General features: G+C 37.8%; 2 protein-coding genes across 5 annotated transcripts in view; one reads left to right on the top strand and one right to left on the bottom strand.

The window, feature by feature from the left end:
• Positions 1 to 8,509, top strand: part of LOC137128986 (hippocalcin-like protein 1) — a 30,017-nt gene extending 21,508 nt beyond the window's left edge. For both annotated transcript variants that reach the window (XM_067507743.1, XM_067507735.1), the window contains 3 exons: positions 63 to 344; positions 4,007 to 4,112; positions 5,175 to 8,509. In XM_067507743.1, the coding sequence (XP_067363844.1) occupies positions 63 to 344; positions 4,007 to 4,112; positions 5,175 to 5,272 (486 nt within the window). In that variant the 3' untranslated portion in view covers positions 5,273 to 8,509. The remainder of the gene's footprint in view (positions 1 to 62; positions 345 to 4,006; positions 4,113 to 5,174) is intronic.
• Positions 8,510 to 8,808: 299 nt separating this feature from the next.
• On the bottom strand, positions 8,809 to 15,729 carry tmem54b (transmembrane protein 54b). 3 transcript variants are annotated; one of them, XM_067507694.1, is made up of 6 exons: positions 15,412 to 15,568; positions 14,581 to 14,777; positions 13,758 to 13,817; positions 11,743 to 11,931; positions 10,230 to 10,376; positions 8,809 to 10,104 (listed from the first exon to the last, which is right to left on the bottom strand). In XM_067507694.1, the coding sequence occupies exons 1-6, from the start codon at positions 15,422 to 15,424 to the stop codon at positions 9,751 to 9,753; spliced, it is 960 nt and encodes a 319-aa protein (XP_067363795.1). In that variant the 5' UTR covers positions 15,425 to 15,568; the 3' UTR covers positions 8,809 to 9,750. The 3 variants fall into 3 exon arrangements, with proteins under 3 accessions (XP_067363795.1, XP_067363803.1, XP_067363811.1); XM_067507702.1 differs by lacking the exon at positions 13,758 to 13,817; XM_067507710.1 differs by lacking the exons at positions 8,809 to 10,104; positions 10,230 to 10,376 and adding an exon at positions 10,384 to 11,027 and having other exon boundaries at positions 15,412 to 15,729.
• Between the last annotated feature and the right edge of the window lie 323 nt (positions 15,730 to 16,052).

The raw sequence follows: 16,052 nt of genomic DNA, 5'->3' as shown, positions 1-16,052 counted from the left end.
TAGACTTGTATTATTCTAGAGATTGGAAGAGAGCACTAAAGGACTTTTTATCCTTTCATCAGGGTTTTTTGAAGGATTGTCCCAGTGGAACCCTGAATGTGGAGGAGTTCAAGAAGATCTATGCCAATTTCTTCCCCTATGGTGATGCCTCTAAGTTTGCCGAGCACGTCTTCCGAACATTTGACACGAACGGCGATGGGACGATAGATTTCCGGGAGTTCATCATTGCTTTGAGTGTGACGTCAAGGGGAAAGCTGGAACAGAAACTGAAATGGGCCTTCAGCATGTACGATCTGGATGGAAACGGGTACATCAGCCGTGACGAGATGCTGGAGATTGTACAGGTGAGCAAGGGGTATTGGGAAATGAAGTGTGGTGGGAGGCATAGGACAAGTGAAGACATTTGAACTATGAAAAAAAACAAGGAACAGTATTCATTGTTGATAAGGTTTGATTGTACTAGATGTTCAACCTAGTTCCTGATATTGGGTCAAATGCTAAAATATTATTAATTCTACATTTCCCATAATGCCACAAATAACATATTTACATTAAACCTACCTTTCTCTTTAAGGATGTAATTTGTAACAGCTATTGGGTCCAATGCAGACATCAGCTTACTTGCATGCTCACATAAACAAGCTCAATAATCTTAATTTAGCCTATTTTGTTGCTAAAATTTGCTAATGAACACTAACCAAAAGTGTTCTATGGCTGTTACGAATGTTAAAAACTTAACAGGTATTTGCTCATAAACCAAAGTACTTGATTAATTCAACAAAATTATCTATGGGGTTGCACTAGATGTGAGTTATGGTATGTAAGTACATACAGAACTGAAACTACACATCAGGAGAGGTTTGCTGCTATGTTAAGTAACAGCAAAACCCATCCTACGAGTTAAAAATCCATGATTTTCAAACACCATATCCAAGTTTGCAATTTAAAGTTGCAACTATAAATCTCAATAATCCTCAATAATATTTCTCAGACTTCAGGTGGCTCATCCAGAAAAACATGTTTACACATACTGAGTCATGTTCATTACACATAAACACATGACCTTTTTGTGTGAAATTATTGATGTTCTCCTTTAACCTCAGATAGTATTTTCTTTAAGATCATTATACTGTATAAGGCTCAAATAACACCAGAGAGGATAAACAATTAGTCCCATGCAGATTTTGATGACACATTTGTATAGTAATAGCAAATGCTACAATGCCGTCATAAATCTCTTAGTCACTTGACCTAATTTAGCTTTAAAATATGCACATATGGTACATTTGATAACACAAGTACAAATGTGACATCACCATGAGGTTATTTTTGTATATTTCTGTTTTGATATTAGATTTCCCAAAAGCCCACTACTGTACATCATATATAAACTAGCCAGTCGCATAGATATTTACATGGACAGAAACAGACAACACAGCCGGTGCTTATGATAAATGCTTACATTTAATGAAGTAAATATAGGGAGCCTCTAAGTCTGACGTGCAAAGACTCTAACAGGCAAGAGTGTTTACTAAACTAAGTACTGTACTATATTAATCCTTTTTTCCATTGTTGAAGAGAAGAAACGTATATTGTTGAGATTCAAGACTGTACTTCAGATCTCACTGTTTGTTCCATGTGTGTTTGTAGTGTGCGCGTGTGTGTGTGTGTGCGCTCTGGGTTCTCATGGATTAGCGAGTTAAATTTAACCAGAGTTTATCCCTGAGTGTGCAGAATACTGGGATAATCCTCAAGCTCATTGAGGTTACGCACCGCTGGATGAGAGAGGAGGGGCCCATTGTGTCACTGGACACCGAGAGAGGGAGAGCTTGTCATTATAGAAGAGGTCTGATTTGTCTTACACGGCATTATCGGACATGCTTTATTGATTTTAAGATTTTTATTTAACATAGCTTGATAACATGTTTACAAAAATAGGTGTTTACCAGCTTCACATTATTACTCCAGCAATGTTTAATACACACAGCAAATTACTGGAACAGTTCTATATTCTATTCTATTGTGAGACACTTAAATAAAATCTTAACAAAAAGGCAACGTACTTGGTTTTTATGAACCTTTCAATTGCATGTAACAGGCTTTCTCAGAAAACATTTAACATTTAGTTTTGAAAAACTAATAGGGTTAGTTGGCAACAGTTCAGTGACATGACTGGTAATAAAAGGAGCTCGGCAGAAGTTCACCAAACTGCACCAAACAATTGTGAAAATTTCTGAAAAAAAAAATTCTGAAAACAATTTTTGAAAATTTTCCTCAGCGGAAAATTGTGCAGACTTTGAAGATCCCACCATCTACGGTATATAATATCATCAAAAGATTCAGAGAATCAGGACGCCATTTAAAAAAGGCTCGATTCTCTACTGGACATTACTGCATGGGCTCTGGAATAGTTCCAGAAATCTGTCTGTGAACACAGTTCACTGTACGATCCACAAATGTAAGTTAAAGCTATATCATGCAAAGAAGAAGGCATATGTGAACACGATCCAGAAACTCTGGGCCAAAGCTCATTTAAAATGGTCTGAGTCAAAATGGAAACTTTTTGGTAGTCAGATGAATCAAAATTAAAAAATTCTGGAAACTGTCCTATAGACTACAGAGGAGAGGGACCCTCCAGCTTGTTATCAGCGGACAGTCCTGCATCTCTCATGGTATGGGGTATGCATTAGTGCCTATGGGGTGGGCTGCTTATCAGTTACGAGTTTTATCTACGTTTTACAAATCCTCCCAACTTTTGTGGAATTGGGGTTGTATACTTTGTTGTGCCCGATACTTTGCAAACTCTTGCTTTCTTGAAGTTTGTGTGAAATGTTTTATCTCACATTATTACATCCAGGGAAGTTCGGTTGTAAAGTGGTTTGCGCTGGAGTCTATAGGTGTAAATGTGAGTGTGAATATTTGTCTGTCTGTGTATGTACAGTATGTCTGTGTTGGCCCTGAGATAGACTGGAGACCTGTCCAGGGTGTACCCTGCCTATTGTCCAATGACAGCTAGGATGGGCTCCAGCTAAACCAACTATTCCTCAATTATCAATAAATTACATGTCATATGATTAGAGTATTTTATGTCATGTCTGCAGATTACCTAATTTGGTCCTAATATCAGCGAGAAATATCAAAAAATGGTAACTTTGCGTTGTATATTTGAGAGCTGTTCAAAGTAAAACAACAACAAAGAATAAAAATGTAAACGGCAGACTCATTGTAATTTTAGTATACATTGTGTTTTCTGTATTTTTGTACAGTTATGATTAGTGGTTAACTCTTTGACTTCACTAAAAAAGTGCCATCTATTATTACCATTATTATTATACACCCGGCTTTTCACATGTCGTAGGAACATGCTATGAACGCCTGTGTCATAGTTCAAGAGCTAAAATGTTAAAGCTGTATGACTTACTAAAAAGCATAAATGGCTTACCTTGTGCAAGCTACCTTCCCCTGACACTGATCAGCAGTCAGTTTTACATCCTAAACTCCCAAAGGTGAAGCTGAAATGGGCACCTCAGCTGATTGTAGATCCGTGCTTGAGGACAGTTGATGCTGGGCACTGCTCTGAGCTTGCTCGCAGAGGTGAATTTAGTGCTATCAGTAGACAGGATGCACTCATATCAGTCAACAGATGAAGATTTATCAGATCAATATAAGCTCTGCTCATAAGACCACCTACCCTGCCTGCTGGAATATGAGATCTCTGTCAGTGTGTTAAGATGATGTGGTTCTCTAGACCGTGTGTCGATATTCTGAGAGAAGCTCTCCAGGGAGAAGCTCTTAGCATCAGAAGTAATGATATGAATTTAAGAAAGATTTTAATCTGATTTTATTCTTCACTTGAGTTGTGTTTTAGTTCTCTCCTCAGTTTCATTAAAGGGTCCCTGCTGGCTTGAATTCATCTATCTTTCTCTTTTCCCACCCCTGCCCAACCACCCACCCTGTCTCTCTCCTTCTTTCTCTCTCTCTCTCACTCCAACACTCTGTCTTTCAGGCCATCTACAAGATGGTGTCATCTGTGATGAAGATGCCAGAAGATGAATCTACACCGGAGAAGAGAACGGATAAGATCTTCAGACAAATGGACCTCAATAATGATGGTGAGAGGAGGGAATGTTAACATGGAGGGATTAAAATGCTGTAAAGAGGAGAGAGGAAAAGTCAAGAGTGGGAAGCAGTAGATGACTGCTACAGTTTATGGAATCATTATTGACTGAACAAATGTTTACTGGAAACAGGATATTTGAGATAATTTTTGCATTAAAAGAAAATGCTCACTAAATAGCAGGAAAAAAAAACTCAAGTTAATATCCTTATGTACGTTTTTCTCTGTCTGCTTTTATGCTTTTAGTATTTATTACTAAATTAATGATGACAAATAGTGACCTTTTTTAGTATTTAGCAAAAAAAGTGTCAGCCATGCTAACTTCTCTGAGGGGCTGCTAGTGAAGGACTAATGAAGTTATAGGTGATCAAGGCATCCTAGTTTTTTCTTTGGAAAACAGGAACTGAAGGAAGGAACTGAAGGAAATCCAGAGACTCACCATGACATTATACACTGTCTGGCAACCATGAATGTTTGTATTGACCTTTATGCCAAACCATCAAGTAAATGTTGACATATTTCATTTGTTGAGTTAAGACATTTACTGTACCTGATGGTGTCATCAAGGTTCATCCATAAGGGACCTTAAACATCTGTCCCAAATGTCATGGCAACCAACCAATTGTTGTAAAGACACTCACTAAAACAGAATCTGGCTGCCCTGTTGACATAAAATAAATTTTAATTGCAGTGCATCCAGAAGTTATTGACACGATATTGATATCCCTCCAGACTAAAGTGGCGACGCTACCAACTCACAACCTACACTGCAATCTGCCTCATAGAGAACAACTAAAAAATGTCTCACCAAACATATCGTAGAAAAACATCTTTTCTGATTAATTCTGCAAAAACCTTAACAGTGAAAGTCATGTGTTCATCAACATGATTCCTAAATATTTATATTATTTGTATTTTGGCTCATGTTGACTCCAAACTGACTTTAGTTCAATGGAGTCTTGTTGTAACAAGGGAAAAATATTACTTGCACTGTCACACTTTAAAATTATGTGTGCTTCTTGTTTTCCCACTGTCTGTCTGTCTGTCTGTCCTGCAGGCAAATTGTCCCTGGAAGAGTTTATCAAAGGTGCCAAAAGCGACCCTTCTATCGTTCGGCTACTCCAGTGCGACCCCAGCTCGGCCTCCCAGTTCTGAACCGACGACCCCTTCTTCCTCAGTATCTCAGTCGCTATCGAACCAGTCACTTAAATCAATGCATGAAGGTTCTCGTCTCTCATATCATCTTATTTTTGTTGTTGTTTTGTGCGAGGATGGAGGAGGAATTCTAAAGGAAAATCAGGAAAAGGCATCACTATCATGCCACTTTTGTATTTATATTTGGGGAAAACTGAAGGGACACAAGTAAAATGATCGGCTGACTAAGGTGTCGCCTAGTGTTCAGGGGGTAGGCTCCTCCTCCAACACACATTATGTATATACTGTATGTCTATGTATATCATGAAGTTAAATCTTCATGTATGGTGCACACTCTGGCATTGAAAGGCAGTATTATGTAGCATAGCATTCTGGTGGATTTTACTGCTATATGATCTTTTGCTGAGAAAAAGAAGGCCTAAAATCCTCTTCTGTTTTTATTGATATCTACTGGCATTTTGTTGTTTATTTTTTTCATTTGTACATATTATTTTCTCCTTCATTTTGCTTTATTTATTCATTTTTATTCTTAAAATCATGCTTTTACTTTGATATGCTGTTTTAAATGACGATGTTCCAGTTTACACACACAGAGAGAGAGAGAGAGAAAGAGAAAGAGAGAAATGTGACTTGAGATCGATTTCTTGGGTGGAAAAGTATGATTCTAGTGCAGTGAGGAGAATCCATAATGCATTTGATCAATGACACCAGTAGCACATATCATTTGAGCCGCCATGTGTTTATAATGTGTGGCTGTGCATTTGGTCTGAATGTGTGTGCATGTGGATATGCAATGTATGCTTGAGGCTAACTTTTACAGTATTATCATGTTGTGTTGTTTCTTAATTTGTAAGTATTTTAAAGTACTTTATCAATGAGGAGTTAACTTAAGGTAGTTGTAACCTGTAACTATACCGCATGATCCTACGAACCAGACCACAACACAAAAACAGTAAATGCACAGTGGTATCTTTTTGTAGCTCTGCAGCCTCCTCAGCACTGTACCAGGCAGAAAAGATTGAATACTTGTCTTGCTTTGGGACACACCCTGACCCTCTTCTCTTTTCCTCTGAAGAAAGAACTCACTAAGGGCTCATTCATCACTATGTAGCTGAATGCTTACAGGGCACATAGACCAGGGGACATGTTTCACGAGACAGAAGAATTTTCTTATACTGGTTGTGATTTGGACTTTTAGGGTTTCCACACATACAGTAGTGCAGTAATCTGACAGGAAACAGTGGCCGTGTCATGAATATTTGGGATATTATTTTATCTGTAACTGAAGCACCAAGAAGCTGAAGCACTTTGAGGCACAGCATGGGATTAGTTACTCAGATCAAATAAACATGACTGTAAACTATGAAGATTTTTTAAAGCTCTTCACATTAAAAGCCTCCATTTATATCTAGTGTGTGTATGTGAACAGGGCCACTGTTTGCAGTCATATTGAGGCTCCCATTGCCTGATCGCTGTTGCCATCTTCTGCTTTGGAGGTTAAACATACTATGAATTCAGTTTGTGAAGTAGCCAACCATTGGACAGAATGAAAAATTAAATAAATAATAAGTACTATGAAGTACTACTTGAAAACCTTTCAAGGGTTGTTGGTTGTAGACTCTCAAGAACCAACAAAACCCTTTATAAATCATATTGTTTAGTTTTATAATTTTTATATGCTGGTTTTGTAGCAGTAGTGGGGTATAACTACTATTACTAGTACAATTACTCAAGTGCTGAATTTACATTATTATAATACTAAGGTTCTTTAGTATTTTCATTGTTTGCAGCTGTATACTACTACTTTACTACCTTTCAGAGGCAATTATTATATGATGTACCACTGCACCATTGACAGCTACATCACCAATTCAAAAAGCTGTGTAAAATGTAAATAAAAACAGCATTAAATTATTTCCAAATCTCACCAACCAATATTTTATTCACAATAGAACATAATCAACATATAAGATGTTGAAACTGAGATTTTAACATTTTATGGAAAATATTAGCTCCTGAATTTGAATTTGATGGCAGCAACACATCTCAAAAAAGTTGGAACAGGGAGATGCTTACCATTGTGTAACATCCCCTCTTTTTTTAACAAATGGCTGTAAAGTGAGGAGAACAGTAGTTGAAGTTTTAGAAGAGGAATGTTGTTCTATTCCAATGCACCCCCATACCATCAGAGATATATATGGGATCGTCACAATTTTAGGTAGAGGAACATTGATGCTTCCATCAGATTCAAAATGATTTAATATTTTCACTGAAATTGTAAAAGGTCTTATTTAAACAGCTGATGTGTTTTTTATGTTCTATTGTGAATAAAATATGGGTTGAATATAAAACTGTTAGATTTTTTATTTACATTTTTGACAAAATCCAAACTTTTCTTGAATTGGGGTTGTACTTTCTAATTCAGATTTTACATATATAAGCAAACATATATAATTAGTTTATATAATTTGACACATAGTTGTAGATTAAAGTATTAACCTACCTATAAGGTAAATAACTGATAATTATTGCAACCAACAACTGCTTTAAAGCACTGCTTACATTTTGCTGCCTTAATAATATTGGATCCATAAGATAGTGATTTTGCAAAATAAGTACTTTCAGTTTTAATTATAAAAAGCCTTGTATTTGCTATATTTCTGTACTTTCATTCAGTTTGAATACAAAACTACATGATTTTATTCTAAATGGCCAGTGTGAGCCCAACTGGACTAATAGACTAAATAAATAGACCAAATAGACTAATCGTGATTAATTGGCTGTGGCATTCAAGATTTCACTACCTCACAAACTAAATTCAAGTGTGAGATGGTGGCAGAGTGAACTACCAATGAGAGCCAGTTAACTGTGCTGGTTCAACTGCGTCCATGACATTACCCCTGATGTAAGGTTAACTTTTACCAAACACTTGCACAGGAGCTTCCTAACCAGCTGCACCTGCTTGGGGATTCTATATAGTGTCACTGCCTTCTGCTGGTAGGATAAGGAACAACAGTTGCTACCACCTATCTACTACAGTTTAACCCTTTTATACTTTCACTGCCTCTAATGAACTCTAACTGGTACCTTGTGTTGGATAAACATATCCCTTCTTTCATCCTTCCTAACTTCCCTTTCCTCCCTTCCTACTTTTCTGTTGCATGAAAACCTCACGTGAGGATGTCATGGTTGTTCTGTTGGACCTGAATTCAAAATATACCTATGTGTTTCAAAGCATCACGTGTGCAGTGTGTCTTGTTATTTAGAATATGAATGGAATTAAGGGAGGAGGATTTCACTCTGGAAATAGAGCATTATTGTCATGCACTTGCAGCCTGTCAGGGTACACTGTAGGTCTTCATTAGCATATACCTGACACGGTGGGGGTGGATGTGTTTGTGACAAACTGTCAGCATGTCAACATATGGGTCTAAGTAACCCGTCATACCAGTCAGGCCACTAGCTGCAGACATCACCACATATTAAAATGACATGTTTTCCAATAAAGTCCAGTTACAAAACATGTGATAGCAACATACTTTTGAATAAAAGCTTTTATTTTATTAGGCAATAAATACAAACACACACTTTCTTCACTCAACTGCGGAAAAATGCATAGACATGTTATTCTTGATAAGTACACCCCAACAATTTACTTCTTCAGAGGTAGAAAACACCACTCTCATTTCTGTACACTAAATATAAAGATGACTGGCTTAGCTTAAAGACTGGAGGTAAAGGGAAGCAGCTAGCCTGGGTATGTTAAATAAATACAACTACCATGCAAAACAAATGAAAAGGCTGTCATTTTATGTTAATTTCTGTGCTGTAACACCTGCAACCAGCAGTGACTTCCTAGAGTCATGCTGTCATAATTAGGGGTTGTTGCGGCACAAAGCTTAGCTACAGGTTCTTACACCTTTGCATGGTTTTTGGTTAATTAAAGGGGAAAATAATTAATTTGTCAGCCTAAAAGGTGCTGGTAGGCTTATTTTAGTTTGGATACAGCCAGGCTAGCTTTATGTCCTTGCATCCAATTTAGTGCTGGCTAGACTAAGCAACTTTCAATGAATGAAAAACCTAAGTATGAAACTAAGTGACAAGGTTCTGAGACATCACTGCTTTTGCCAAAATGAACTGACACCATGTTTTTATTTTACAAGATAAGCTTTACTTGTAAAATACCACCCTCTTCTGATATAAAACACATCATGCTTATAAATACGAGAAAGCACAACCATCACTGGTAGGTAATATGGTGCTAAGATTCTTGATGTTGCAGCAATTTTATGCTTGAAGTTTGAAGTCAGGTCCCCTGTACTGTTGAATAAAACATTACACCTCTCGATCCTATAACTTTGAGATACTGACAAGAAAATAGGACTGAGGGAATTGGGTTTGAACCCAAGAACTGTAGCTGCAACTACAGCACATACCCTCGCAGTCCTTCGTTAAGGAGCCTTAGCCTGAAAATATGGCTAAATCCAGAAGCTGGACCTTTCCAATGTACCTCTCTCAAGTAGATGGTGGTGCTCTGGTGTCCTTTGCTGGCTGCCAGCGGTTGTTTCTTGCCTTTCTCTGTGTGACGTTTCTCTGTACGGCTGGTGAAGAGGTAGCCTCTCAGAGGGAGGAAGACTCCGGTGCTGATGGACAGGATTTCGTGGAGGGGGAGGAGGTTGGCGCTGCTGCCTGGGAGGAACAATGTTCCATCTTGGAAATTCATGATAGCTTCTTGAATGTTCAGTGCAATGTGTTTGAGTTTCAGTGTAGCTACTTGTATGTTTAGTATAGCAAGAGGTAACGGCTTTCTCCATTGGCCTCACCACATTGATCTAAACAAACATGGAGGAATGATTTTATTATATTTTTTAAAATAATTTTTAAAATGTTGCCCTATACTACAGTCTTATGCACCATTTAAAGGTACAAACACTGTATGTTTGAATCAAAATCTCACCGCTCTCCTACAGTCTCTAGGTCTCTTCCTGACAGGGCAGCAAGGGAGACCCAGAAATGAAATGCAGACTGCAAAGCACCGAGAGGAAAACACCATCTGGATGACACAAGTCACAACTAGAGGCACCCAAAGGATCAGAGTGGTACTCTGGGGAGGCATAGAAGAGTGGAGTTAGCCACCAGATGGACCAAACAGAGCACAATTTGAGCTAAGAGCTGCTTCACATACACTGAAGTAATAATGGGTGGGTGTAATACAGAACCTTATATTGCCCAGGCAATAGTGAAGCGCTGCAAAAAAATTTAAATTGTAATAAAATCAATAAAATGAGAGCACCAATTGTGGGAATTCCAGTTTGCCCAGGAAAGCCAGCAATTGTGAATAAAATATGCTAAGCAAAATTTATGGAAGTAAAATTGTACAGAGGGAATACAATGATGGAGAGCTGCCTTTTGTTGGGCAATGCTGACTTGCAGACTACAAAGAGTGTTAAATTTGCATTTAAGTCCATTGTGAAATATGCAGGAAGCACAAAAAATATTACTTGAATCATTAATCCCTCTAAACAACTATGAATATCAGCAGCAGAAGTCCCAAACACATCTTCAGGTGTTGTAATGTACCCTTTGGCAGCAACACTGGAGGTCCCCAGCTAATAAGCATCTCCAATTCAACAGTATTGTTTGCAACCTTGGTAGAACACAACAAACTTAGTGCAGGAACACCATCCAGCTTATTATTAATTTGGTCTGGTTTTAGGACATACACACTCTACAGACCAAATGTAATTGCTGAGATCTGGAAAGACAGAAGGAAAGACACTGTAACACAAATCAAAAGGGACAAAAAAAACTTCACAACTTCAAACAACTTTATCTTTAATCAGACCTACTGCAACTGGAAAGAATAAGCAGTTTAGACCGCGAGTTTGCTGTTGATTGTAAAAACACAACCGTTTTTTCTGCTACAAACAAACAATTTCATAGGGGATTCCACATATTTTTAGTGCTGCACTCGTACCATTAATAGGTGAAAGCAAGGAGTGAATTATGAATCAAAAGCTATGCTCTTACATAGCTATAGCCGTGCCTTTAACCCCTTGTGTCAATATAGATCTAGCTTAAGACAAAGGTCACTTAACTGACAAATTGTAGACTACGAGCTGTGCTAAAATGCCATAGTGTTGCTGATGTGTGGCTGTAGCTGTGAGGCTGACCGGACCTGACAGTCCATCTGTAGCACACTGAAAGAGGACAGAGCCTGACGTGGGCCGACAGGGTCAGGTCAGCGTTTCCGCCACAAGCAGGCTGCAGAGTAAGACTGAGTGACAGAAAAGACACACACCCAGCTTCCCACTGCCCCCCCCCACATACACTCTGTTTACACTCACACACAAAGGAACACCGCCACAGCTATGTGCAATGCTCGGCCACATTAACAATGCTCAGCTGTTCCGAGAGCCAGCTGCTGGAGAAAAGGTCACAGTTCATGCTTTGATCTCAGTGTCACTCACGTCTATGCGTGTCGGGTCAAAAGGACAGTCATTGGTGAGCATGTCTCCATTGGCATCAGGTGAGTGGCAGTAAATCAGGATGCTGCGCCCACCGTGAATCAGGGCCATCACCACAGACACGAAGAGTCCGACGGCTGCTGCTCCCGCCATGACTGCTGCAGCCAAACTGACTGTGAAAAGTGACCACGTCTGGAGAAGAAAAACAGAGTCACAACTAAAATGACCAGGAAAGAAAAGCATGACTGACACGAAAAAACTTTTAAGCTTCCAGTTGGGAAACAAATAAAAGCACAGCAATGGACAGACTCTAATGATACGAACAGAGCAAATGCTGCAGATTTCAGATATTTAAGCATATATCATTGATGAAGTTATGTCAGGAACTTTATTACTCCTTTAAAAGTAATTATATTGCTTTACTTATTACATGAACATACTTTACCCAATACATTACTTTCATTTACATTTCAAAAGGAAATAAAGTGTTGTTGACAAGAGGGACTTCAAGGGTCAGTGGGATCCCATAGGAGCATTTATCTCCTTCTTACATGTCCAATGCTGCTGTAAGCAGCAACATGAACATGTAATACTCCTGTAGGATTTGGCAATTTGAAGCACTGTCTGTTACAGTACAGCAGCTACAACTTTGCAAAGCACTCAATAAAATAAATATATTAATCTAATCTCTCCCTGTATATTATATTAGATGAATCCCTGCAAATTACACCCAAAATGCTTTTAGGAGTGTAGCCAAACAGGTTCTCATTACTGCATATTCTCTGTTGAGGTGGCAGCTTGTCATCACTACTTGTAGATGTTAATGTAAAATAATGTTTCTTTATCCTCTGTTCTTCATTTTGTGTTTTTGTTAGTAGCCAAGACAAACCTGCCCAGGTTTACGTCATTAAGATAAACTACCTACAGCAAACATCACATTTAGGTAACAGATTACTGCATCATTATTTGGATTAATTAACTGTAATATTATTACAGTTGGTTCATCTGTTACTCCTATTTTTATAAAGATATGAAAAAATCATCAAGAAAAACTAATTCAAATTTAGGAAAAATGCAAAATGCTTGGTTTTGGTCTTTTTTGGTCTGGGATTGGTTAAGAAAATACAGCCTTATCCAACCACCACATAAATCATTATATAACTAAGGATATCAGCACAATAATAAAGGTTATCTCGGATGGGGAAACTTAACTTTTATTAAGCACGCAGAAAGTGAGATGGAGCTACGAAATGTGTCACGACCTTTGTGAAGATGAAGTGTTAAATTGATACCCGATAAGATCTATCAGAAACAATCTGTCTGGGAGATTAGTAGCTGTAGCCAGCACATGTGATAAAGAACTGTATTAAAAATTTAAAAAGGGTGTGTTGAGATTAAATGTTATTCATGCCATATTATGCCTGGATGATTAAGAGAGATAACAAGACGAAAGTTAAACTGCTGCTTGTCAGCTCTGCCCTGCCTACATTAGGGGTTCTTTCACTAACAAATAAAACAAGGAGAGGTTTTATCACGGTAGGTTTACTCGGGCTAACTAATTTAGTTCAGCCTGCTGCCTCATCAGTCCTGTCTGAGCAGTCCGACAGCTGACTGAAAAAACAGAGAAGGCACTCTGCTTAAAAGGAGAGAGAAAAAAAAAAAAACAGATACAATTGCACCTCGGCAGGGCTGGATTCAGCCAACTGAGGCAGCATGCAGAAGCTCAAAGTGTTTTTTTTTTAATGCCCTAATCACCACAGAGAGAGGGAGAATAGAATGTGAGGACGTAGGGAAATATCAAAGAGATTGCAGACAGATCACAATTAGCTTGAGATACATGAAAACACGAATCTGACAAACCAGAAAGGGATCAATGACCAAAGAAAGAGCCAAAGCAAAAGCATCTGGGGAATGGACTGGCTGCAGAACACACTGTACATAGTTATGTGTTGGTATTCTCTATGGTTTATATTCTATATAGGAAATTTGTTCTACAGGAAAAACACAGTGATACTAACCAGGCCCCTGCTCTTCTTATTTTTGGACAGGATAATAGCCAGAATGCCAACAATAATTCCCTGCAGAATGAAGACAGATGAGATTTTCAGGACATTAATATTTCTCTATTTGCAACCACTGAGTCTCTTGTTATACAGGGAACAGGAATGACATATGTATCATATGTTTCTCTGCACCAAGCATTTCATCATATCAGCTGTGGTGCAATCACTACACTCCCACTTACTTACTGCATGTTTACAAGAGGCAAAAAAACTACAACGATATCATATTGGCAATTGACACGAACATTCTTATATCAGATGAATGCCTGAATTGAACGAATATTTAGAAGATATCCAACGAAAGAATGAAATATTATAAATGTTTGTCTTTTATCAGCTCAGATGTATGGTGTTTGTTGATATTTGTGACTTTGGAAAAGACCAGATTACTTTTAATGACCAATTTATGCAGAACACTAGGAAATTGCAAACAGTGCCATTTTTCTTGTGACTACATATACATTGGTTTTAATGCAATCAGAGAACGCTTTGTTTTACCATTGATGATTTTATTAAGAATGGTTCTACAATATATTAAGATAAATTCTAGTCCATTTATTGAAAACTGTAAGTAGTGAAGCAATGATGGAAAATATCACACTGTGACGCAAAAAAGTAACAGAAGCACTATACTGACTACACACTTGTTTGTGTTGTTTAGTCTGTTTTCCACCCAACAGGTGCAGTCAAATATCCTTCTAGCCTCTGTTGTCGCCACAGACAAATTCTGTTCAACAAATACTAAATTGAATACATGCAGACTTGTCTGTACACTCACTACAAGGCCGGATGTAAGAGCCACCACATTGGAGATGACGACCTGCATGACCGTGGCCTCCTTGTTAACACTGATGTGCCTGAGCACCACACCGTGTACAAGCGCTCCCAACAGGAAGTTAACATGACCGACGCAGACCATGCTCAGGCCCATCTTCATCAGGGCCTTTGGTTCCTCCAGGTTGGTACAACAAGCTCCTGAGGAAGGAAAGAAGAGAATGAAAGTTAACACTCCGGCCAGGAAAATGAACACAACTGCAAAACCAAGCAGAGAGAGTTGCAGTGATCTCAGATAATGTTACATCATATGTGTTGTATTGATCAGAGACACTGGAGCCAGGTCAAAACCACAGAGAGATTGCACTTGTATTAATGATTAGCTGCTGAGCACATAACTACAGTACAGGTTGTGCAAACTCTGAAAGTATCTTAGAGTTGACTAAAAAATAAACCTAATATGGAAATATAATATTTTAGCTTCTAAAACTAAATGAAACGACTCAATAACAAATAACAATTTAGTCTGATTAGGGAAATAATTTCTTAAACTTAGATGAAAAGCAATATGAGCACAATCTATAGACAGTAATAGTAATAGTAAAGGATAATTTTATTTTATATATATATATATATATATATATATATATATATATATATATATATATATATATATATATATATATATATATATATATATATATATTATAATCAAATGATACAAGAATCTCCAGACTCATGTGCCACTACCACACCCAAAGAAACGCTCTTTTTCAAACAAGTAATGTCTGCAGTTTACATACATTTAAATAAGCTGTATGTGGGAATTTATTACCTGTACTGTCCATCTCTATAAACTCATCATTCGTTTAAAATGAGGATGATTCTCGGCTTTAGTTTAATTGTCAGCGTCCTTTCTCTTCGCTTTCAAAGCAACACTCTTCAGTCAACGAGGCTGAAAGTGACACTTCTGCTGACGTTTTTCAAAATAAAATCTTGTCTTTGCGCGCATCATTAAACATGGATGGCAGTGTCAGTTTAACAGATGAGCTTCTTTGGAAGTTTTAATAAAGTCACTGACTTGTGCTTGTGTCAAAGTGTCAAAATTAAAGTTACATAACTGGCACGAACTTAAGCAGAAGATATGCAACCGGTTAAAGTTGAAAATATCGCAAATGTAACAATGTTAATATTGAGAAATAATATATGTTAAAATTATTTGTTCGTCTGTCGCTAAAATGTCCCTTACAGCCCAGCCATTGTTAGTTGTTTTTCTGACTGGATGATGCTTTCTGTGCTTTTATTTTGAAACCAAACTGTTTAATTACCTGTCGTTTGTGTCGGAAACCTTGATGCAATGCATCTGTTGGCACTTCCCTGTTTCTGTTGATGTAAAACGTATGGACAAAAACGTCTTAAATTACATACTGTACCTTCTTTGCCACAAGAAGTTATGTCGTCCACTTTATTTAAAAG

This window comes from Channa argus, chromosome 1, assembly GCF_033026475.1.
Source record: "Channa argus isolate prfri chromosome 1, Channa argus male v1.0, whole genome shotgun sequence".
Taxonomy (NCBI): Eukaryota; Metazoa; Chordata; class Actinopteri; order Anabantiformes; family Channidae; genus Channa; species Channa argus.
This window is presented reverse-complemented; position numbering and strand designations above follow the sequence as displayed.

Excerpts from the sequence above, each read along its gene's own strand:
- tmem54b (XM_067507694.1), bottom strand. Across the intron at positions 11,932-13,757 it reads ATAAGAAGAGCAGGGGCCTG|ACGTGGTCACTTTTCACAGT; the intron begins GTTAGTATCACT and ends TTTCTTCTCCAG. Across the intron at positions 10,105-10,229 it reads CTAGAGACTGTAGGAGAGCG|ATCAATGTGGTGAGGCCAAT; the intron begins GTGAGATTTTGA and ends ATGTTTGTTTAG.